General features: G+C 42.9%; 4 protein-coding genes across 6 annotated transcripts; all 4 read left to right on the top strand.

Moving 5' to 3' along the window:
- The first annotated feature begins 1,047 nt into the window (after positions 1–1,047).
- snsl (snustorr snarlik) lies at positions 1,048–3,382 on the top strand. Its single transcript, XM_033337092.2, has 6 exons — positions 1,048–1,205; positions 1,481–1,640; positions 1,874–1,954; positions 2,213–2,340; positions 2,434–2,592; positions 2,711–3,382. The coding sequence occupies exons 2-6, from the start codon at positions 1,583–1,585 to the stop codon at positions 2,945–2,947; spliced, it is 663 nt and encodes a 220-aa protein (XP_033192983.2). The 5' UTR covers positions 1,048–1,205; positions 1,481–1,582; the 3' UTR covers positions 2,948–3,382.
- A 282-nt stretch (positions 3,383–3,664) lies between these two features.
- Positions 3,665–7,261, top strand: gammaCOP (coat protein (coatomer) gamma). Of its 3 annotated transcripts, none has more exons than XM_076622449.1 (6): positions 3,665–3,818; positions 4,095–5,199; positions 5,301–5,856; positions 5,931–6,247; positions 6,320–6,518; positions 6,666–7,261. In XM_076622449.1, exons 1-6 carry the CDS (start codon positions 3,779–3,781, stop codon positions 7,050–7,052), a joined length of 2,604 nt encoding a protein of 867 aa, XP_076478564.1. In that variant the 5' UTR covers positions 3,665–3,778; the 3' UTR covers positions 7,053–7,261. The 3 variants fall into 3 exon arrangements, with proteins under 3 accessions (XP_076478564.1, XP_033192856.1, XP_076478563.1); XM_033336965.2 differs by having other exon boundaries at positions 5,277–5,856; XM_076622448.1 differs by lacking the exon at positions 3,665–3,818 and adding an exon at positions 3,881–3,981 and having other exon boundaries at positions 5,277–5,856.
- Positions 7,262–8,453: 1,192 nt separating this feature from the next.
- On the top strand, positions 8,454–15,328 carry LOC117158266 (carboxylic ester hydrolase). Its single transcript, XM_033336966.2, has 9 exons — positions 8,454–8,657; positions 9,484–9,779; positions 9,856–10,055; positions 10,732–10,928; positions 13,197–13,362; positions 13,491–13,681; positions 14,456–14,742; positions 14,852–15,059; positions 15,136–15,328. Exons 1-8 carry the CDS (start codon positions 8,454–8,456, stop codon positions 15,048–15,050), a joined length of 1,740 nt encoding a protein of 579 aa, XP_033192857.1. The 3' UTR covers positions 15,051–15,059; positions 15,136–15,328.
- A 139-nt stretch (positions 15,329–15,467) lies between these two features.
- On the top strand, positions 15,468–18,742 carry LOC117158268 (uncharacterized). The gene is made up of 3 exons (XM_033336968.2): positions 15,468–17,502; positions 17,633–17,845; positions 18,140–18,742. Exons 1-3 carry the CDS (start codon positions 17,353–17,355, stop codon positions 18,599–18,601), a joined length of 825 nt encoding a protein of 274 aa, XP_033192859.1. The 5' UTR covers positions 15,468–17,352; the 3' UTR covers positions 18,602–18,742.
- The last annotated feature ends 2,968 nt before the right edge of the window (positions 18,743–21,710 follow it).

The following is a 21,710-nucleotide window of genomic DNA, read 5'->3' as shown; positions in this document are numbered from 1 at the left end:
GTGTAAGTACGAGTAGGAATATAGTTCGAGCTGGTGCAGATCCGCGCGCTAGCAGTGTTACCCTATAACTGAAAACCCCGAAGCCAACGTCGCCTGTCTGCTGTTTACGGTCTGCCTTTGTCCAAGTCTTTCGTCTATACGCTGTCGATTTCGAGAAAACCAAAAACGTACGATAATCGTACGTACGGATCGATATTACGAGATTATTGCGCGCCAGTCTCAATGTCGCTGTTCTTCGATGAAACGTACCGCTGGTGCATTGCGCAATCGGATTGCGTAAAATTCATCGATATCTCGCTCGACGAGAGAATGCCGGACCGTGTGACACGACGGATAAGGTGAAAAAGGTAGGGGGACGGTGGTTCGCTATTTCGGATGGTATTCGACGAAAAGGTGGTCGAGCGAATACGAGGAACAGGATGGTCGTTTCTATAGCTGCCATTGAAAATGACACCGATCCACCAGGTAGTTTCACTTTCCAGCGAATATATAATTTCCATGCTTTTCCGGCTAAATTCTCGAACGATGGGGAATCTCGAGTCGCTGCGGGCTTTCGCCTGCCTCTGGAGAATCTATCGCGTCGTCGTTTCGCGTCGAAAATTACCGTTTAACGCGATACGACAATTTCGCGAGAATCTTTCACATAATTTTGCTTAACGCCACGCGGAGTCGGTGGAGGTTTCGCGAATCGGAGAAGCGAATAGTCGCTACTCGGTAACGAAGCTCGTGCGAGTAGCGCAAAAGGCCGAGCAACGTGGTATTTGAATAAAAAGGCACCCGTTTCGAGAACTCCATACTTTACCTTCCGTTCGAACGAACTTGAAAAATCCATCGTATTTCCGTAAAGCGAAGTTCGAGTTGGGAAAATGGCGTTCGTTGAATCGGTCGGTGCTCGAAAAGAGTAAGAAAATTCGGTATAAACGAGACGCGTCGCGCCGAAAAGTCAAACGGGCGCGCTCCCGTGGAGGAAGGGGCAAACAACGAGGAAACGGAGAGAGAGTTCATCCCCGATCGATCGACGGTCGTTCGGACACGGTGACCTCGATCCTCGATCCGACGTCTCCTTTCACTCGAGCACTTCTTTCGAGAGCTCTTTCTCGCACCGGCGCTGCCAAGGAACGCGATTGCATTCTATCGCGTTCGCTGGAGTACGCAGGCTCGACGTCGTGTTACCTGCCAGACCGACGTTTAGATTTCACTTTCATGTAAGTACCATCGATCGCGCGTCTAGTCGGACAACGTTTTCGCGGTCTTCGAGAACCGTTGAATCGGCCAACGTCTTCGCGTTCTTCCCCGCTGCTTCGATTCCGACAAGAATATCGAACTCGTTCGATTTGCCTGGGAAGATCCGTGCAACGTCGTCGCTCGACGTTTAACGTTTGTTCGCGCGCTGTTGGCGTTTTGTCTCGTCGCCTAAAGAATACAAAGCGCGACGAAGAAGATCGGCAGGATGGTTCGTGATCGACGATTTTAATTACAGAAGATCGGCGGCAGCAAAGTCGATCGATATCCGCACCCTCGAACAAGGATTACGCGCGCACTGCGAGTATACGAGAGGAAGATCTGTTTTTTGATGTAAACGATGTGGAGTACGAAGGACATCCTAGCGAAGCTGTGCATCCTGCTGTTTCTTTGCGAACGTAAGTGTCGATTCCTACGTATACGCGTGTCGTACGTACCGCGTCCTTCGCCTACTTACGTCCAATTGCCCCGAATGTCGCAAACATCCTCGATCATAGTCCGCTTGACTGGCGCAAAAACGTCTTTACGAGCGAGACGGTCGGCTATGAAAGGATTCTTATAGAATAATTGGATTGCGAGGCTGGGGTAAAGGAAGAAATTGTGCGATAACGCGGTTGTTACTGCTTTTCAGACGCAACGTGCCTCGTTATTCCGGAGGAATTGCCCACCATACTTTCGCTCATCTACTCCAACATCCCACCGATAAAGAAAGGTAATCAACCGGTGATTGCGTAAAAACGGTAAACGTGTAATTGTCCGTGTCAGAGTTTACCGAAATACCACGGCAAAATCCAATGCTTCGATACGCATGAAAAAATAAAAGTTTTGTCGCGTGACGCGAACGCGCGAGGTACTTTCACTGGTCGCGCGTGTCTCGCCTTTTCGAGACGCGCCTGTGCGCGACCGGTTCGAACCGAATCGTACGCCCGATTAACCGGAATTGTTCTTCTTGTGTCGATTCTCGCGACAGGTACCGACTCGAGGATAGGCGTTGGTTTCCGGCTTGGCGAACACGCGGACTTCCAGATGCTGTTTGAGTTGGGACCGCAAACGGAAACCGAGCCCATTAGCAATGCCGACTCGAAGAGACGTCGAGACGTGAGTATCTTGGTAGAAACGATCTTCTAATCGCGTAGTCGGCGTTTTCTTTGCCGAACGTGCGTCGCGATGATGTTGATGCGTTCTAAACAGGCGATGTTCAGCGCGGCGATGAGAGGAGAGCTCGGATCGCTGGCTCAGGCAGTGGCCAAGTACCAGTTGGAGCGCAAATTACAGAAGGAATTGGATAGATTGAAGAAGACGGAGAAGAAGTCGAATGCAGTGGCTACGCCAGCAAACGACGACAAAAACGTAATTTTAGCTAATTGCTTGTTCTTGTCGACCGCGATGCAACTCGGTCGTTATCTTTCGCAGAAATATGAAAATAAAATGTAACGACCGTTTTTTTTTTTTTTTTCGTTTCTATCAGACTGTCGCCAGCGAATGGCTGACCAAGTGGAGCAAGGATATGGGCAAGTCGTCAGAGGATCGATCGTCTACGGGAGACGTTTCGGTTGAGAAGAACGTGTCGACGCCCGCGAAAATTCAAACCGTACAAAGGATAAGACAAAGTTCGCAATCGAATGACAAGAGAAATACGATTTCCGACTTGAAAGAATTGTACAAATCGCAGAGTGATACGGAGATAGAGAAGAGAATTACCTAATCGTAATACGTTAATCGTTAGTAAGGTACGTTCGTCGTGGATTTTGTAGATAGATCGTTCGTTAGCTATATATATATATATATATATACGGTGAAAGTAATGATGCGGGGAAGAGGACTAAATTGAAGAATATGGTTTTTAACGTGCCAAAGAACATTGGACTTGCTATTATCAGTTGTAGGGAAAGCGTGTTAAACCGTAGAAGTTTTTGTTCTTCCGACGAATGATGTGGTAATATAGAAATACCGACGGGACGCGACTTTGCTGTACAAATAAGAATATGGCTACGGGTAACGCCTTCTATGCGTTCGGTCTTGCGCCGATTCGACGAAATTTTAAGTTGTGGTTGTTGCATAGAGAATAAGATTTTATATACGAAATCGTTATTTGTATACCGCTCTATGAAATTGTGTTAAAAAACAGAGTGAAATACTATTTGCGTTTTGAGTTATTTTATTTCTTTCCTTTAAAATCGATTCGATCGCTGCTTCTTGACCTCCTTCGAGAGCTTTTGTTTCAATTTATCTTCTTAACTTTATTTTTTGCAAATCGAATCTTATGGTAACAGATTCGTTTTACATTTTTGAACGCGTCGTATAATTCGCTTGGTTCTTGATTTTGTACAGCGATTTCCGCCTGTTTTATCTTGAGGGAGTACGATCTTATCGACGGTAGATATTACTTACCGTGTAACTGCGACGTCTAAATTACACGTCTAGCTTCGACTTTTCGACGTTGCAATATGGCGGAGGTCATTCTTATGGCTCCCATGTGAAAGAACCGAGCTGACGTGTCTTCTATTTTCCAATTTCCTGACAGTGGCTTTACAAAATGAACGCTTTTAAACGCGATAAGAAGGAGGAAGAAGATGGTAATCATAAATAAACATCGTTCCCTTCGTACTATTATAAGTTTAAGTTTCTATGCGAAATTAAACGGATCGGTCTCATTCTTGTGACATTTCCTTGTAAACAGATTTAGACTACCGCTCGTCGTGGAAGATAATTTTCCTTCGATGAATCCTTTTGTTTCACGTAACGTGATTTTTATTCTTTTGAAATAGACGTTTATACGTACTTTTCGAACGAGTAATGCATGTACGATAAACGTGTCTGTATACCTGCTTATGCGATTCTTGTGTTAATAGGTGGGGGAAATCCTTTCCAAAACCTAGAAAAGACAACCGTTCTTCAAGAGGCTCGTACCTTCAACGACACTCCAGTTAACCCAAGAAAATGCGCGCACATTCTAACCAAAATCTTATACCTACTGAATCAAGGAGAACAGTTGGGTACGATGGAAGCGACAGAAGCATTTTTTGCCATGACCAAGTTATTTCAGTCCAGGGACGTTGTCCTGAGAAGATTGGTCTATCTAGGTATCAAGGAACTGAGTTCTCTGGCAGAAGATGTAATTATAGTTACTTCGAGTTTAACCAAGGATATGACCGGGAAAGAAGATTTGTACAGAGCTGCCGCTATAAGAGCGTTATGTACCATCACTGACAGTGGAATGATAGCAGCTATCGAACGTTATATGAAACAAGCTATAGTAGATCGTTCTCCTGCTGTTTCCAGCGCGGCTTTAGTTTCCTCTTTACACTTGACCAACGTCTCTGGAGACGTAGCACGTAGATGGGCGAACGAAGCTCAGGAAGCATTAAATTCTAATAACGTGATGGTTCAGTACCATGCCCTTGGTGTCTTGTATCAAGCACGTAAAGCAGATAAACATGCTGTGATTAAGCTTGTCGCCAAGCTTATGAGAACAAGTCCAAAAAGCCCTTACGCAGCCTGTATGTTGATTAGAATGGCGTGTAAATTATTGGACGAAGTCGACAAAGGAGAAGAACTATTGGGATTTATAGAATCTTGTTTACGTCATAAGTCAGAGATGGTGGTATACGAAGCGGCGCATGCCTTGATCAATCTTGGAAGAAGTTGCACGAAAGAGATAGCGCCTGCTATTAGCGTCCTCCAATTATTCTGCGGATCTCAGAAACCAGCATTGAGATTCGCCGCTGTTAGAACCTTGAATAAAGTTGCCATGTCTCATCCAACGGCAGTTACCGCGTGCAACTTAGATTTAGAGAACTTAATTACCGATTCGAACAGATCTATCGCTACGTTGGCAATCACCACCTTATTAAAAACTGGGGCGGAAAGTTCGGTTGATCGATTGATGAAACAAATTGCTACCTTCGTATCTGAAATTTCAGATGAATTTAAGGTTGTAGTTGTACAAGCAATAAGGTAACGTTATAGGTTTCCATTAGTTTCACCTGTATAGACAAATATTATATTACATAGTTGTTTCATTCTTTCGATAGAGCTCTATGTCAAAAATTCCCTAGGAAACACACAGTTTTGATGAACTTTCTCTCTGCTATGCTAAGAGACGAGGGAGGACTGGAATACAAAGCAGCAATTGCAGATACGATAATAGCTGTTATGGAAGTAAATGCCGAGGCGAAGGAAGCCGGTTTAGCTCATCTCTGCGAATTTATCGAAGATTGCGAGCATAACTCGCTCGCCGTTCGCATTCTTCACTTACTTGGTCAGGAAGGGCCAACTTCGAAACAACCATCCCGATATATTCGCTTCATTTACAATCGTGTGATTCTGGAAAGTGCCAGCGTTCGCGCAGCCGCAGTTACCGCGTTGGCACGTTTTGCAGCAGCATGTCCTCCGTTACTACCAAACGTGCTAGTTCTTCTGTCCCGCTGTCAATTGGATTCGGACGACGAAGTTCGCGATCGTGCAGCTTATTATTGCGCTATTCTACAGGAACAAAACGAACCAACTATTTTGCCTTTGATACAGCCTCCTCTTCTCTCCGTACCCAGTTTGGAGAGAGCTTTGCGAAATTATATGCAAACATCGATGGACGAACCATTCGACATCTCGCAGGTAATTAATCCAAACTTTGAAATTTCCGAAATTCAGAAGCTTTCTAGTCTAATCGGTCGATATTTGCGTTACAGATTCCACCAGCGCAAACTGTCGAAGAACCAGCACAAGTAGAACTACATACTACTGTGAAACAACAATCTCGATTAACGCGTGAGGAGAGCTTCATGGAAAAATTGTCACAAATACCACATTTGGCTAACATTATTCGCGACTCTTCGTTGCTTAAGTCTTCGCCTGTCTCTGAATTAACAGAGTCGGAAACGGAATATAACGTTAAGTGCATTAAGCACACGTTCACGGAATTCCTTATTTTGCAATTCGATTGCGTAAATACTCTTTCCGATCAATTACTCGAGGATGTAAGAGTAGCTGTCGAAGCACCCGAAGGGTAATTATATCGGAGTATATTCTTTTTTGAGATATCTCATTTTCCGAAGGACGATATTTTCTCTGCTTTTAGCTATACGATCGTGAGCGAAGTTCCATGCCCTCGTCTACCTTACAACGAGCTTGGTACAACATATACAGTATTAAAATATCCAGAAGACATTTACGCCACTGTTGCTACTATTCCAACAACCCTGCGATTCGTAGCTCGTGATTGCGACCCTGCGACGGGTGTTCCAGATGCCGATCAAGGATACAACGATGAATACATGGTGCATAGTTTCTCTTTATCTATAATTACAATTAATACGGCAAAACCAAGGGCATTCTTATTAACGTTGTATTAAATTCTATTTGCTCTTTATACGATAAGTCTGGCTTATACTTATTTATTAAAGAAAAACAATTGCGATTTCTAGTTAGAGGATTTGGAGGTGACGTTGGCTGATCAAATTCGAGGAATCGGAAACAGAGGATTAGATTTCGGTGCTGCGTGGGAAGCAGCGGCTGCGGGAGGATTCACCAAGTTGGAAGAAACGTTTGCTTTAGGCTCATCGGTGAACAGTTTGGAAGGAGCGATTCAAAGTCTCACGGGATTTTTGGGCTTGGATGCCGTAGAGCGAACCAATCGAGTACAATCTGGTGCTGCCACGCATAATTTACTACTGAATGGCATTTTCAGAGGAGGGAAAGAAGTCCTTGCTCGAGCAAGATTAGCGATATCGGACAGTCAAGTAACAATGCAACTTACCGTATTGTGTCAAGATGCAGACGTTGCCGAGTTAATTATTTCTTCTGTAGGATAAGCTATTCCCACTAGATCGATTATACGCGTGTTACGTATCGATAGATTAATCCCATAAAAGCCGATGTTCTGTATTAGAAACTTTTTATTTTTAATATTACAAATACAAAGCTATAAACAAATATGTTACAAAATGGGACTATTGTTAAATCCCTGTTTCTATGTAATACTTTGTACATACAATTATAAAACGATTCTCTAAATAACGTCCTTACGATTTTTATTCGATGTTAATATGCAACGCTTCTTTAGCTGCGTTATATTTATCGTCGTTAATACCAAGCTATAATTTATAGCTTCTTGTTTCTTTAGGATTTTTTTCGTCCGTTCTTTCCTTGTACGCACAGTTACGTACAAACCTTAACGAAAGAGGATAATTAACTTTGAGAAAGATACAACTAGTAATTAAAAAGTAAAATACTGAACAATTTGAATATACTTATTGTTACTTTTCGATAGACCCAATGCAATCGTGCAAATAAACGCAGATATCGTCTGAAAGTGTTATGCAAGGCGTAAAGGAGGGGAGGCGTCCTCTTGCCTCTGTGCCATCCCGTTTATCATTTTCACGTTATGGTTTTGTAGATAGTCCGTATATATTACCTCCGATGTTAGTACCGTATCTTAACGAAAAGGTCGTACCGCGCAGTAACTGTAACTGTTCAAGAAACAACTATTACCGATTCCAGCGAAACAACCGGAAATACCTATAATGACTAAGATACGTGTGACCGTGTGAGTGTTGAAGAGTGCGTCCCAACATGATCGAACTAACGAGCAGAGGAACGACTCTCACCTGAAACAGTCGTAATTTTGCCTCCGTGAATCGTACACGCGTTTCACTCCGATCGTATGTAACGTTAAAATTTATTCCGTTGCTTACACAACGAACGAAAAATCACCTATTTACGATCGTACGTATACAATTTTTTGTCCAGTATTTAGAAGCATTTTCGAAATAAAAGAACAACGCGACTCGTTAATAAGAAATCTGTTCGACTAATGATAGAGCGATTCGTTCGGCATATTCGCTTCGCGCCAATTATCGTGTGTCATTGCTTCGCTCGAGTCATTAGCCGTCCGTCGTATCGTTAATTATTAATTAGATTAATCGAGTAGCCTTCTCGCAGCGACTATATCCATGGGACAGTTGCTTTCGCTACGTTTGATCCAGTATTTTCCAGGGTATAATTAGAAGTAAAAATTGCCGACTATTACAGAAGTCATTATATTCATCACGGTTATTATCATCTATACGTATAATCGCTGATTCGTAATTGCTTCTACTTTCCCCTTCTCCTTTTTTTTCTTTTTTTTTTTTTACAGCACACCGATAGGAAGAGTTTGATACAAAAGCGGTGGCACACACGGTGTTCGCGCGATTCTTTCGGTCAGTTTTGAGATGACGAGACATCTGAGAAACCTGTTGAAATTCTGTTTGGTGTGCGTTTGCTTGTTCGAGTTTATCGCAGCCAACGCACCGCTGGTAAAAGTAAAGAATGGAACGTTGTCGGGTCTGTTTATGAGAACAAGGAAGGGCAGGGAATTCGCCGGATTTCGGGGCATACCGTATGCGCTTCCACCTGTTCGAGAACTCAGATTCGAGGTAAGTTGCTATATCTCTAAAGGCGAAACTTTCCGTCAGATCTTCTCACGATGATCTTGAATCTTATTTGAGAGTCTTGTTAGCGAATTTAGTTCGACGATTATTACGGTTTTTCAATTAGAAGAACCACGTATTGTAGAAAATCGTGCTATACATTTTAGTATCTTATGCTTTACCTCTCAAACGCGAATCCACAAATTAGTCATGAACTTGAAAAGATTTTCCCGGTACGTGTAGCCGCACGTACCATCGAATTATATAAAGGATTTCCTAATACCGCGATATTTTCCTTGATAGCATAATTCGATGAAATGTGTCTGCGATAAATAATAATACGAGAATTCTGCTCGTCAGAGCCAAGCGTTGGAGCGGAAATTCAAAGAATTCTCGACATTCGACTGTAACGTGTCGAGCAAAGATATAGTTTCTTTTTTTTTCGTTATCCATAAACTACAAATCTATTTCTATTTATATATCCAACCTTGTAATTATATATTTAAATAGGCAATTTAATTTAAATAAAACATTTCCGCTAGTTTTTACGAACTTTCGGCACCTAAGTTCAATATTTATTTATGCAAATCAAATTCACGGATTTACATCACGCCTGAAACGGTTAAGGTTTACGTCGTAATTTATTTAGAAAACAACTTCTATTGTTATACACGTAGATACGCTACCGTTAAACTATCAATAGACGTTATCAACGATAATAAAGCTCGACAAGTTGAGAATTTTTTCATCTCTTGTAGTAAAGAAGGATAACTATAACAGCTAGGGGTAGCGTACTGTAACAACAACGTGCGTTTGTTTGTTTGGTCTGTAGGCTCCGAAACCGGCAGCTGCCTGGGATGGAGTACGATCGGCTAAAGACGATGCCAACATATGTGTTCAAAGAAATATCTTCACCTACGACGATGCGATCGTCGGTGACGAGGATTGTCTTTATCTGAATGTCTACACACCGAAAGTGCCCACTGCGGATGACAAATTAAAGGGAGGATATCCGGTTATGATTTGGCTGCATGGTGGCGGATGGGTCTGTGGCGCCGGTCATTCCGACTATTATCATCCTAAATTCTTATTGGATCACGACGTGATTCTCGTCGCCGTAAATTACAGGTGAATCGATTCGTCGGTGTTGAACGATGCCAACGTGTTTGTCAACGTTCGTTAAACTTATGAAAATCTGCTATAGGCTCGGGCCAATAGGATTCCTGAGCACGGAGGATCTAGTATGTCCTGGAAATAACGGATTAAAGGATCAGGCAATGTCCATTCGTTGGGTACACGAGAATATAGCCGTCTTCGGTGGTGATCCAAATCGCGTGACCATTTTCGGGGAAAGCGCGGGTGGTGCAAGTGCCCATTACCACATGATGAGCGATTTGTCGAAAGGTGAGCCTATATCCTTCATTCTGCCTTGCTCGGTATAGGTACATTTCGAATTCGATACATTCGCCCTTTCGCCAATTTAGCGGTTACGTACGTTTTAGTCCTCAGAGAGATTATATCGTCCTTCGATAAATTGTAAAATATACGGATGAAACTGGTAGGAAAGGAAGAAGTGTACGTACGGGGTACTACCGTGACCTATTGCAAGTCGCGAGTTAGGCTGCGTAAAGGTGACGAACGATTGAAACATACCATTACCACGCGACAGTAGTAAAACTCACGACAAGTTCCGAAATTGCGCAACGAATGATGCACGACAAGCTGAAAAGAAGTAACGCGTGCAAAGCGTTCTGATCTCTGATGCGTTGTTCGTCGTATGTAATTCTCTCGTTCGAACAAGTAGCGAATACGAAGTTTCATAAAAAAAAGTAGCGGCCGTCGCGCATAATTAAAAGTCAAAATTCTTTAAACCTTAATAATTAAAAGTCAAATGTCATCTTGAATATCACATTACTTTATAAAGAAGAACAGATATCCTAGGAACAATGCTCAAGGACAGAGAATCGATAGAAAAAGGTATCGGATTATTTACACGCTGTAAAGTAATCCTATTATTCATTCAACGTCACGTTCTCGGTTAACGATGAAGATTGTGTAATTTGATTTATTCGTAAAACAGGACTTTTCCATCGTGCTATCTCGCAAAGTGGTACCGCCGACTGTCGCTGGGCCGTGGCAAAACCCGGTTCGGCGAGAAAGAAGGCCACGAAGCTGGCCAAACTTCTGGCTTGTCCTTCGAAAGATTCGAAGCAGCTCGTCGATTGCCTGCGTACGAAAGAAGCCACTGAGCTTATTGCAACCGATCGATCTTTTCAAGTAAGTAATATTATCTTGTTCCCCGCTACTTTGGGACATTCCGTCTTTCTAGGAGGAGAGAAAGAAGGACTATACGACGATGTTCGTTAATATCAGACGCGTATAACCGGTAAAGCCATAGATTGCGTAGAATAATAAAATTCTAGAAACGAGATTACGCGAAGCTGAAATATTGGAGACGATTACGGTTCGCTATCGACTTTCGAGAAAATAGTAAAACTGCAGGTCATTTAACCACTTAACATACGATTTAAATTCGAGAATTTTCGGCCGATCTACGTTTGGTCCGATCATCGTACTACGGGCTGTGCCCGTAGTTGTAGGTTAAGGGGTTAATATAGTGGAGATCGTTTGGACGATCGTTTCGAGTTGAGGTTTTCGACGAAGTAGCAACGTAGGACGATTCAGTAGGAATGTCGAGTCATAAGACGAAGAAAGCAACAAAGGGAAATACGTCTGATATATAATTTCGTAAATTATAGATTACGTTTCGTGACCAATCACTTTTTTTCTACGATTAACGAGACCATCGCACGAGAAACGAAGTCTTAACGCTGGAATTTAACATCGAGCGTTTAAAATTCTATACAAAGAGAAACATGTTCGTAGATTGACTTCCATTATATAAGTTTACGTTATTCGCGCAATTAATATTTGCAGCTAGCTAAGCGAAACAAGGTAAAAAGGCAACCGCGTGATTTCATAGCGTGTACCGGTACCTTTGCGATACGATACATCGCGCTACCGTGCTTCCAGCTAGATGTTTATGCGCCGCAAATCAATCTTCTGAATACAATCGCGTTTATGTTTGCAAATCTCGAACGAATTCTTCCATTTGAAATTTGTTTTCGTCGTTATCGATGTAAATCGGTTACGAAATCGAGCAACACGACGAGAACTGGTTACGTCGGGAAATTGAGAAATATGCTGCGAGATAGAAAAGAAACGTACGTCGTATTACATATTGAACGTGACAGTTTTAACTTCTGGAAAACCAGTTCCTGCGTTTGCTAACGTAACCACTCGCGGCAACATTTCAGAATAGCAACGAAAATCAATATCCCGTGTAAATTCTTGGTCGATATGTTTACTCGCGTTGAGTAAATACGAAAGGTAGCAGGAAAACTTGGATCGAAAACATCTGAGAATATCAAATATAAGTCGGAAAATACGCGCTATGACACGACAGGAAGAGAAAGGCGATTCGGAACGAAGCGACAAATCGACTGCGTTGTTTTACCTTCTCGGAAGAGCAGAAGAAAGTTTCTATCTTGAGGAAACGTCTAAACGGGTTTCTCGGGGATTCGAACAACGCTCGAGCTTCGCTTGAAACTTCGATGAACTCGTACGAACATTCCGTTCTCCCTGACTTTTGCATACATTCTAGAAATTAACATTTCAAATCACTCCACGACGTATAACAGCAGATTTCGTTTAATTTTCAAGATATCGATGAAAAAACTGGGGATATCACACAGCGTACTTTTACGACAGCGGATGCGTCAGGTTTGATAGCCGGCCGCTTGTCTTCTCTGTTTGTAAACGAGAGCCGCGGGCGAGTTTAAAGACTCTATGCACAGCGTGTGTACGCGAGGTTGCAAAAAAACGCGTGTCGTAACTTGTAACACGAACGAATATCATCGATTTTTCAGATTTTTCGATGCGGACGCTGCGAGGCGTCTTGTGCGAAATAACAGCGATCGCTCTATTTCGTAAAATAGTATCGGTCAGTCGTTCCATTATATTTCTGATTAATTCGTTACTATTTCACGCAAACGTTGCTCGTAAACAGAAGATAAACGACCGGCAGCCAATATCGACGCATGCCCGCTTCTATCGAGTTGGCGACTAAGCGATTGCAGATTTTGTCAATACCACCTAATGACAAAATCCGCGATCGCTTAGTTGCCAACTCGATATAAGTGGAATTCAATGTATAGTGCGGCGAGGTTCTCGCGCGTATCTCGCAAACCAAACGAATCCACCGGTTGCGTACAAGAAAACGTAGACGAGAAAGTTCAAGATATTCTACGATTACCCAAAAATCATGGAAATCAAGGGATAGGCGGCGTTTCTACAGCTCCGCTCGAGTTATCGCGGCGATATCGAGTTATACGGAGAACGGTGAAAGCGAGGATCCAACAAAATCTATGTATAGCATCCGTGTCACGAAATCTAGAATAACGTTGTAAGAGAATTTTGGGAACCGAATTTCGGGAATCGATATACGGACATTGTAAAAGTCGACTGTTTCTATTTCTCTGTTAGGAATTTTCTTACTGTCCGGTGATATACTTCAAACCTGCGATCGAACCTGTTCACCCTGGTGCATTCTTAACGGAAGATCCCGCAGTTACGTCGAGGAACGGCCGCTTATCAGACATTCCGTGGATGACAGGAATTATGTCCGAGGAGGGATCGCTCATAGTACCAGGTACTTTCGGGCTAAGCGCACGACTCGTTTTCTCTCGTTCCACGTTAGATCTTTAACGTTATCTCTCTTCGTGAAACTTTACGACCGATATAATTGCTCTTTCTCTTTTCTTTTTCTTTTTTCATTAGGATTGTACGGACGAGACAACGGAGAATTGGTTAAGAAGCTGGACGAGAATTTCTTGGATCTCGCTCCGATGACGTTGGTGTTCGACGAAACGTGTCGTAAAGGCGAAGAGAAACGCGTGGCCGCCGAAATCCGCAAGTTCTATTTCGATCAGGCTGCCATTGACAATTCCACGCGATTCCAGCTGATCAACGTGAGTTCGCCGCGAAGCTTACGCGTTCGAATAAAGTAGAATTTGCGACGAAGGTCGTCGAACAAACGCGTCGTCGTTCTGAACAAGTTTTTCCTAGACGTATAACGAGTGGTCGATTTTACTTTCAAAGTTACACGAGAACGAACGTGTTGGATATCATAGCGGCCGTGCGCAGCTGTCAACGTGTTGTGTACTCGTGAATTTTGACAACGTTCTTTTAAATATTTGCATCTGTATAAATTATGAAAAAAGGCGATAAAAAGTTCAGTCATTGAATTTCAAATACGAAGAAGTAGGTAGTGACTCGCGTAAATACTCGTCGATGACGATACGACTACATCGACGTACCTACAATTTTGACGCACACACGCGCGCACGCAGACGAATCGCAACATTTAATCTTCGACTTTGTATAAAGTAGAAAAAGTTGTTCAGAATTCGGCGACCGATGTTATTCGACGTTATTCGCCAACTCTATCGAAGTTGCTATTTTTCCATCGGTTCTGGCAATTAACTCGTCTTTTGATATATTCGCTGCTCCGAAATCATCGACGTATACAGCTACGTTGCAGCGAATTTTTTACTGCCGCAACGAAGACCGCTGGATACGTCGTGGTACGAAGATGCAGATATCGTGCCAGCTACGATCTTTGTTCGAGTCAAAGTAGATTTAGCAAATCTTTCGACCGATACGTTTGTAACGTCCTGCGATTAATTTCGGGGCAAGCGATAAGTCGTTCCTGCTCGTCGTAATCGTTCGAATATTTTTAACAGATGTTCAGCGACGCTTGGTTCACTCACGCGGCTCGCACTTCGGTGCGCAACTATCTGGAGAAGCAGTCTTCTCCCGTGTATTATTACTATCTGTCGTACAGAGGAAGCGCGTCCTTCAGCAGGATATTTGGCGATGCTAACAATAATTACGGAGTATCTCACGCGGACGAACTTCAGTACCTGTTTCCAGTCGGAGAACAATTATTCAAGGATATACCGCTGAGCGAGAAGGACCTCGAGATGGTGGACGTTCTCACGAGCCTTTGGTACAACTTTGCGAACTCCGGGTAAGTATTTCCGATACGATCGCGCGATAGAAATAATTTGTCGGCTATCCGTTAGATCGTTGTTTGGAAGATGCGATATCGAGCGCTGAGAGACTAATTAATATTGCAGCAATCCTACGCCGGAAGTGTCGGAGCAGATACCGATCAAATGGAAGCCGGTTAGAACGCAGAATCTCGAGTATCTTCACATAGGACAAGACGACATTCGGATGTCGGAGAATCTTCTGCGGGAGAGAATAGACTTCTGGCAAACTTTACCGGTACGAGCGGATTTTGACACCCAACGTCAATGGAAAGACGAATTGTAAAAGAAAAAAGTACGTGTCGCGAAGAATCGTAAAGTTGAACGCCCCACCGGATGCAGTACGACGTAAATTGTATTTCTGTTCTCAGGTACTTTTAAAAATCACGGGCGCGATCGTATCGCACGATCGTATTTGCATCGGAGTCACGCAAAATTGTCGATGGTCGATACTCTACCATCGGGAACGATCTTGCTTCAGCATACAACCAACGATTTTACGTACAATATATGCTTTTAATATTCATGGTTGTACAAAAAAGTATACGTACATGATCGTAGAAACATTCGTGATTGCTATCGCTATACACTTTTTTAATACGTAACTCCGCAGCTACGTTGCATCTCCGCTACGACGTTTCGTCCGTCGACGTTCTATCTGCGGACCAGTGTTTTCCATTTTAGAAAATAAATATAATCGCGTTCGAGTTGGAAGATTTTCAGCGGAGTGAAACAACGAGAAAAGCAAACGGCGAGAGTCAACGTTAGAAACGTGGCTCGTTGGAAGGAAAATACACTGGACGCGTAGCGGTATATGTCCTACTCTTTCTTTTTCGCTTTCTTTCGCTTCTTGTTGGCCTTGGCTCGATCGTTTGCTCGTTTCTCCTCGTACGTGGGACTAAGCGCCATTGGTAATTGCAACTTTGGTCGTGACACTCGAACAGCCATACAAGCTATAGAATAATTTTCCGGATGACAGTGTCCGAAAACTTTGAATTTGCTCTTCTCCTTGTGTAAATGTTCGTACGGTATTTCATAGAGCGTTTGGAAATTTAACCTCCTGGCTGAAAGTATCGGATCGCGTTGACGCGTTATCTGAAAGACGACGCGAACCGCTTGGTCGTCGTCGCGAAACGGCCGACGAAACGAAACGTACCGATGGTCTGGGCAGCTCCGGAAGTGAATTGTCCGGCGCAAGCGGTCGCGAGGTAACTCGCTCGAGCCATGCAAGAACGTACCAACGCGGTACCGATGCCATTATTCTGATGCTCGGGTTTTACACAGAGGATGTCGATCCATACGAGTCCGTCCACGTTCATTATTTCGTGCGTCCGAGCCTTGGTAGTGACGTAGCCTTTCAACGTCATTACCTGACGCAACGTCTCTCCTAGCTACAAACGGAAAACTATTTATCGCTACGTTTTCTACAAAAAAAAAAAAAAAAAAAAAAAGAACATGGTAAATCTAACAGCTAAACGATAAATTGGTAAATGTTAAATCTCTGTTTAAACCGAGATCGAACCCATCGGTTCTTTGGTAAGCTCGAACGACGATATTCGTAGGTTTGCTGAAACGCGACGTTAATTACGGTTAATCGTTCATCGACGATTTCTATGCTTACTAAGACATGTTTCACGATGCTGTACAGTTCCTTCTTGATGTACCATTGAGATTTTTCGAACATCGAGGCGACGAGTACACCTACGAGATCGTTGGTTCCCTCTTTAATTGCACAGAAGCTAATCATACTTTCCATATGCTTGAACACCCCGGTCATGAACATTTTCATGGAGACGGCGTCGTCGAACAAACCGACGGCCTTAAGCAGCGGTTCCGCTCGACAGAAATAGGCCTGAAACACGCGTAATTCTAATCTGATTCGCTCTAATCCGAAGCATTCGTCATATTCGTGCAATTTCTTTGAAATATCGGTGTTTTAAGGTGCACAAGAGCAAAGGAAATTATTTCCATTTGGAATAACGAGCGTACGACATAGCATAGGGTGATCTTTTAAGCGTAATAAACTGTACTTCGGGCGGCGATGTACTAGTACAAAGTGGAGCGTTTGCATGAATCTGTTTAACCGAAGGTCGACGATCCGATAGCCCGCCGACAGTCTCTGCCACACCATAGACGCGTCCGCCGTGTACGGATCGTCCTTCTCCTGTAACTTTCTGATCGCCAGGATACGAAGATTCAGCGAAAAGAAATCGCTTTCCTTGATCGAGCTGCGCCTGCGAGACTCGATCGAATTGTCTCTCGCGCTTTGTCTCTTGGCAAACATATTACGATGAAACTGAAAGAAACTGTCCGAAGGATATCTCTGATAAAGGAATTTCAATTGGAAATTTTCAACCGTTTCGCACGCACGAATTTCACCTAACGCTGCTTTCAAACTTCCCGACGATTCTCGACTTTGAAGTTGTTCCCTTATCGAATCCTCGGCTCGACGCATTCGTTCGTAGACACATTCGGAATTTCTATATTAACGGGTTACGCGATCTTCGTTTCTTTTCTCTGCGAAATGCGAGTTTAAGTTAACCGTAGTACGCTCGTCGTGTACCGAATCTGCAGGATATCGGCTACCTATGGAAATGGACGCGATCGAGGAAAAAGACGAATTCGCGTTGGCAGTGGAGACTCGGATGAAAGCTCCTCTCGAATGGCACTCGTCGGCCGAATGTAGAATATCGGACTTGAGGGAGTCGCAGTACGACGAAGCTCTGCGTCTGATCAAAGTTTAGCTACGAAACGAAATCATGCAGCGTACGAAGCCGTGCAGATTTGTCGCGCAACCTTTTTTACCACCTTCGTATCCGGTCGTAAGTGTCTGGTCTGAGAGGTTGTAGCGTCGTCCGATTTCCACAGCGCCACTTCTTTCGCGACGAGCCTATGTGCAAGGCGTCCTCGTTGCTCCGAGATGAAACGTCGGTGAACGGTTACCTGGAGCTCGTAAGAACGTGGATGAAGGACACGACAAGCCTGATCGCTACCAGTATGAAATCTGGGCGTGTGGTTGGAGCGGTTGTCGCGCGAATTAACAGCGACCCTGAGAAAACCGACACTTACCATCGTGTGCAGGTACGATCGCGATTTGCGCCGCGAAAGGCGAACGCGTTGGCGATAGCCTTCCAGCGAAGCTTCGACGGGGCAAAAACCTCGAGAACGAATCCTCTTACTTAACGCGTTTTTAACGAGTGCCACGCCGCGATCAACGACGAAACGCAACGCGGTAGCTGCGGAAATTGTGGAAAGAGCGAAAGAAATTTTGCAAAACTCGAAAATTCCTGTCAAAGATTCCACGCGATTTTTTTTATATTGCAAGAAGAAATTTTAGTCTAAGGATTCTAACGGGGATGCGTTTCTATCGCGTAGATCCTGCAAGGAGAGAGTCTGCGCAAGATCATGCATCTGCTGAATACGTTGATCAAGCAAACGAACGCGCACAAAACGTTCGGTCAGCAGGAGTATTACTGCGTATACGTTCTCTGTGTACATCCGTCTTATCGAGAGAAAGGCGTGGAGATCGCGTTGCTGAACGCTTGCGTGCAAGTTGCGGTGTCTTTGAGAATACGGGCGATCGGTGGCCTTTTCACGTGCGGTGCCAGTCAAGCATGGGCGCGCAGCGTGGGCTTCCAACTTCTTTCCGAGATCCGTTACAGTTTATGGATTCTCGACGATCGAATCGTCTTCGACGATCCAGGAAGGGGAAATTACTCGGCCGCTATGATGGGCAAGTTGATAGCGCCGGAAGAAGAATCGGAGGATTCGAAAGAAGGCGAGGTATCGTCCGTCGATACAACGTCGAAACAAAGAAACTCGCTTGGCTGCAAGTAGAATTGTTATCGTACTTGCTGAAGCAAAATTCTAACGTAAAAGTAGACTCGTGTACGTATAAACGATTAAGAATGGACGTTCATTCGCAAAAGAAAATCGTTGTTTCAATGGAAAAATGTAAAGGAGATTATTTCGTTCGTATTTCGTAGCCATGTTTTCTTCCTAATTTTCTGGTCAAATTTAGTTTCCATTTCGACCGTCATCCATGGGGAACAGCAATTAATTCCAACATAGAAATTCTTCAACGATTCCAATCGAAAACTCCAAGATCCTTAATAGATGCACCTTGATATGTTACCAACGAATACATCGCGACCTCAAGATACCAACGATCAAAGAAGAAATATCCAAATTCAGTAATAGATATAACGTAAGAGTTAACAATCGCCACAACTCACTGGTTACTCAATTTTTTGACACATCGAATCAGATCCGCGGGCTAAAAAGACATTACCCTTTAGATTTAAGCACTAGATTCTACTAGAATCGAATAACGATAAACACTTATTAAACACGACATAGTACCACGCTAGAAAAATTTACTTATAATTCTCAATGAGAATCGATCTTAAAATTCATCCAAATAAAAAAAAAAATAATTTCGATGATCACGATTGTAATCTCGTGAACCAGGACGCGGTGTTCGGCTATTGACCAAATACGGGATTCGCGTTCTCGAAATAGGAAACCTACATTACCAACGATCAATGTTCATTTTCATTAAACGACTATGAACAAGGATTCTGAGATGGCGGTACCAGCGAACCCAGCTGCACCGACACCATTTTCCGGGAATTTCCCGGGAGTGTCTTTTGGACACCCTTTCTCCCTTTATCCCCTCCCTTACGTTAGTTTCGAATTCAGTATGCGAGGGATCGAGAGTTCACCCCACGTGAAGGGTAGCTTTGTGGAATGGAGTTTCACCCTATAGGATGGGGAAACCATAATGCCGCCCAGGCAAAGCCGCGCCATTTTGTAAATCAAAGGACCAAAGGGACACGATGAAAATTCTCGGCTTTCCAGAATATTTTCCACCATATCTTTCGTAACGTTCGATTAATTCTATTCGTAATCAAAATTTGCGAGAGCGGCGAAACTGTGTTTAACGCCGATTCCAAGTCCAAACTACGATCGTCGCGCCTGCGTCGCCAGTCAATCGTTTTCTACGTTTGCAAATCATCCTTACAAGTCGTAATATTTCGTTTAACGATACGTCACCCTGTTTGGCAGAATCTTTAGCCGAGGCGTACGATAAAACTTTGGTAAATAGATTTCCATCGGTTAGGAAGAAATTCAAAGTTTCATCGTCGTCTTCTCTCTCGTTTTTCGCGCTCCTCGCTTATATTATTTTACAACTTTTCGCGCATAGCTTTACGATCGTATCTGTTCGAATTTTGACTCAACCATCGACGTATTCAACGTCTCTCGGTCTTCCATGAAACGAAACACCAGTGGATACGAAATTTGTGGTACTTTCGAAATATATGCGTTGGTCGTTACAGATCGTCGCCTTAGCCTGTTTCTAGTATTAAAGAAAAAGAAAATTGCCACCTTTTTTTAAGGAATTACGAGTAGAAATGGAAAGAATATGATTTTTAGCGAAATCACGAAATAAACGATCCGGTTTCTGACGAAATACTTATCTTCCTATTTTCAGACACGCTTATCTAACTATTCTTCGCTATTATACGAATATTTTGTAGCAGGTCGCTTACGTAATACGAAGATTCGATTTACTATTATCACCCACTTTTACAGTGTTTTCTTATCGGTAACGTTATAATCTTGCTTTATCTCGAACGAAATTCTAACTGGATCTATCGAGCAAAATTGTCGATGAATCTTTCCTTCGTTGCAGACTAGTCGCGCAAAAATTTATAATACGATAAACGAGTTTAACGTATAGCAACGTAAATATAATATGGTTAGAAACCTAAAGGACAATTTACAAAAATAAGATCGACAAACAGCAGCTAGAAGTAAACTTTATATAATTAAAATTGTATATCGTCGTACGAAAAATTGCATCGATCGAATAGCATCGGTTTTTTCGTGCGTATACGACGTAAAATTAAATACGCGCCATGAAAGCTGATATATATCGATATATTTGTCAAGTATTCGTGCGAAACGTGCAATTGCGAATTTCGTTGTTCGTATTTCCACGTCCCATTCAGTGGCGCCATCTGCAGTTCGCGAAGTTTGCGAATCGCGCTTTCCTTACCGCCATTTTCTTTTGCCACGCGATTAATCTCTTTCGAATTTTTCCCACTAAATTACCAACAAATATCACGAAATGTTTTTCCCACCAGACGGCGCGCCTGTCGGATATCCGATTTAATTTTTTCCCATGAATTTAATCGTGAGAAAATTTACGGCGTTCGCAGTATCGTAGAAAAGCAATTACGCGAGAACAAAGACGAAACGAACGACGTACGAATAATTGTCGGGCGTTCTACTCGATTTAGTAAAACATTCCAGAGAGAATGCGACACTTAGGCTCGAGGAAAGAACGCGATTCCGATCGACAACGAAGGTTAACTAAGGGCTCGTAGTGTTCGGTTATTAAGACTCGTTCGACTAACATTCTAACGACTGTTCGCTGAAAATTCTTTCGGTCGCGCGATCGTCGTAAAAGCAAAGATTCCATGTGGTAAAATCTTTGAAAAGACGTATATCGTTTGTTTATTAGTCGATTACAGTTGGCTCAAAATACAAAATTTCGTTGTTACCGTACGGTGCCCGAAATTTCAATAAAGTCGCTATACACGTTTTTGTTTTTATTTATTTTTTATTTATTAAAATTTACAATCAATTCTCGCATTGAGAATTTTCAGTAACACGTTCGAAGGGTATTTGTAGGATACGCTGCAAATGGCAAAATCGAAAAACGTCGATTTTTTTTATTGCTAAATGTTCTATCGTACATACTGATGATAATATCGTGGAATAATACTAACATGCCACTTCCCTTTATAAATAGTTATTAACAATGCCAGAAAATGGTAACATCGCCTCTATAGAAAAAAAATGTAGGTTCCAATAAACGTTGGTTGATTGTTTTTTGACTTGTATCTATGTCGTCTGTCTAAACGAACGAAAGATGCAG

Source organism: Bombus vancouverensis, chromosome 10 (genome assembly GCF_051014615.1).
Source record: "Bombus vancouverensis nearcticus chromosome 10, iyBomVanc1_principal, whole genome shotgun sequence".
Classification (NCBI taxonomy): domain Eukaryota; kingdom Metazoa; phylum Arthropoda; class Insecta; order Hymenoptera; family Apidae; genus Bombus; species Bombus vancouverensis.
The sequence above is the reverse complement of the archived record's forward strand: the minus strand, read 5'-3'. Positions and strand labels throughout refer to the sequence as shown.

Bases quoted from the DNA above. Each gene is read 5' to 3' on its own strand.
- LOC117158268 (XM_033336968.2), top strand. From the start codon at position 17,353: ATGGAAATGGACGCGATCGAGGAAAAAGACGAATTCGCGTTGGCAGTG. The intron at 17,503-17,632 runs GTTTAGCTACGA...CGATTTCCACAG, and splicing joins AAGCTCTGCGTCTGATCAAA to CGCCACTTCTTTCGCGACGA. The intron at 17,846-18,139 runs GTACGATCGCGA...TCTATCGCGTAG, and splicing joins ACACTTACCATCGTGTGCAG to ATCCTGCAAGGAGAGAGTCT.
- gammaCOP (XM_033336965.2), top strand. From the start codon at position 3,779: ATGAACGCTTTTAAACGCGATAAGAAGGAGGAAGAAGATG. The intron at 6,248-6,319 runs GTAATTATATCG...CTCTGCTTTTAG, and splicing joins GCTGTCGAAGCACCCGAAGG to CTATACGATCGTGAGCGAAG. The intron at 6,519-6,665 runs GTGCATAGTTTC...TGCGATTTCTAG, and splicing joins GATACAACGATGAATACATG to TTAGAGGATTTGGAGGTGAC.
- LOC117158266 (XM_033336966.2), top strand. From the start codon at position 8,454: ATGACGAGACATCTGAGAAACCTGTTGAAATTCTGTTTGGTGTGCGTT. The intron at 8,658-9,483 runs GTAAGTTGCTAT...TTTGGTCTGTAG, and splicing joins TTCGAGAACTCAGATTCGAG to GCTCCGAAACCGGCAGCTGC. The intron at 13,363-13,490 runs GTACTTTCGGGC...TTTTTTCATTAG, and splicing joins GGGATCGCTCATAGTACCAG to GATTGTACGGACGAGACAAC.
- snsl (XM_033337092.2), top strand. From the start codon at position 1,583: ATGTGGAGTACGAAGGACATCCTAGCGAAGCTGTGCATCCTGCTGTTT. The intron at 2,341-2,433 runs GTGAGTATCTTG...CGTTCTAAACAG, and splicing joins ACTCGAAGAGACGTCGAGAC to GCGATGTTCAGCGCGGCGAT. The intron at 2,593-2,710 runs GTAATTTTAGCT...CGTTTCTATCAG, and splicing joins CAGCAAACGACGACAAAAAC to ACTGTCGCCAGCGAATGGCT.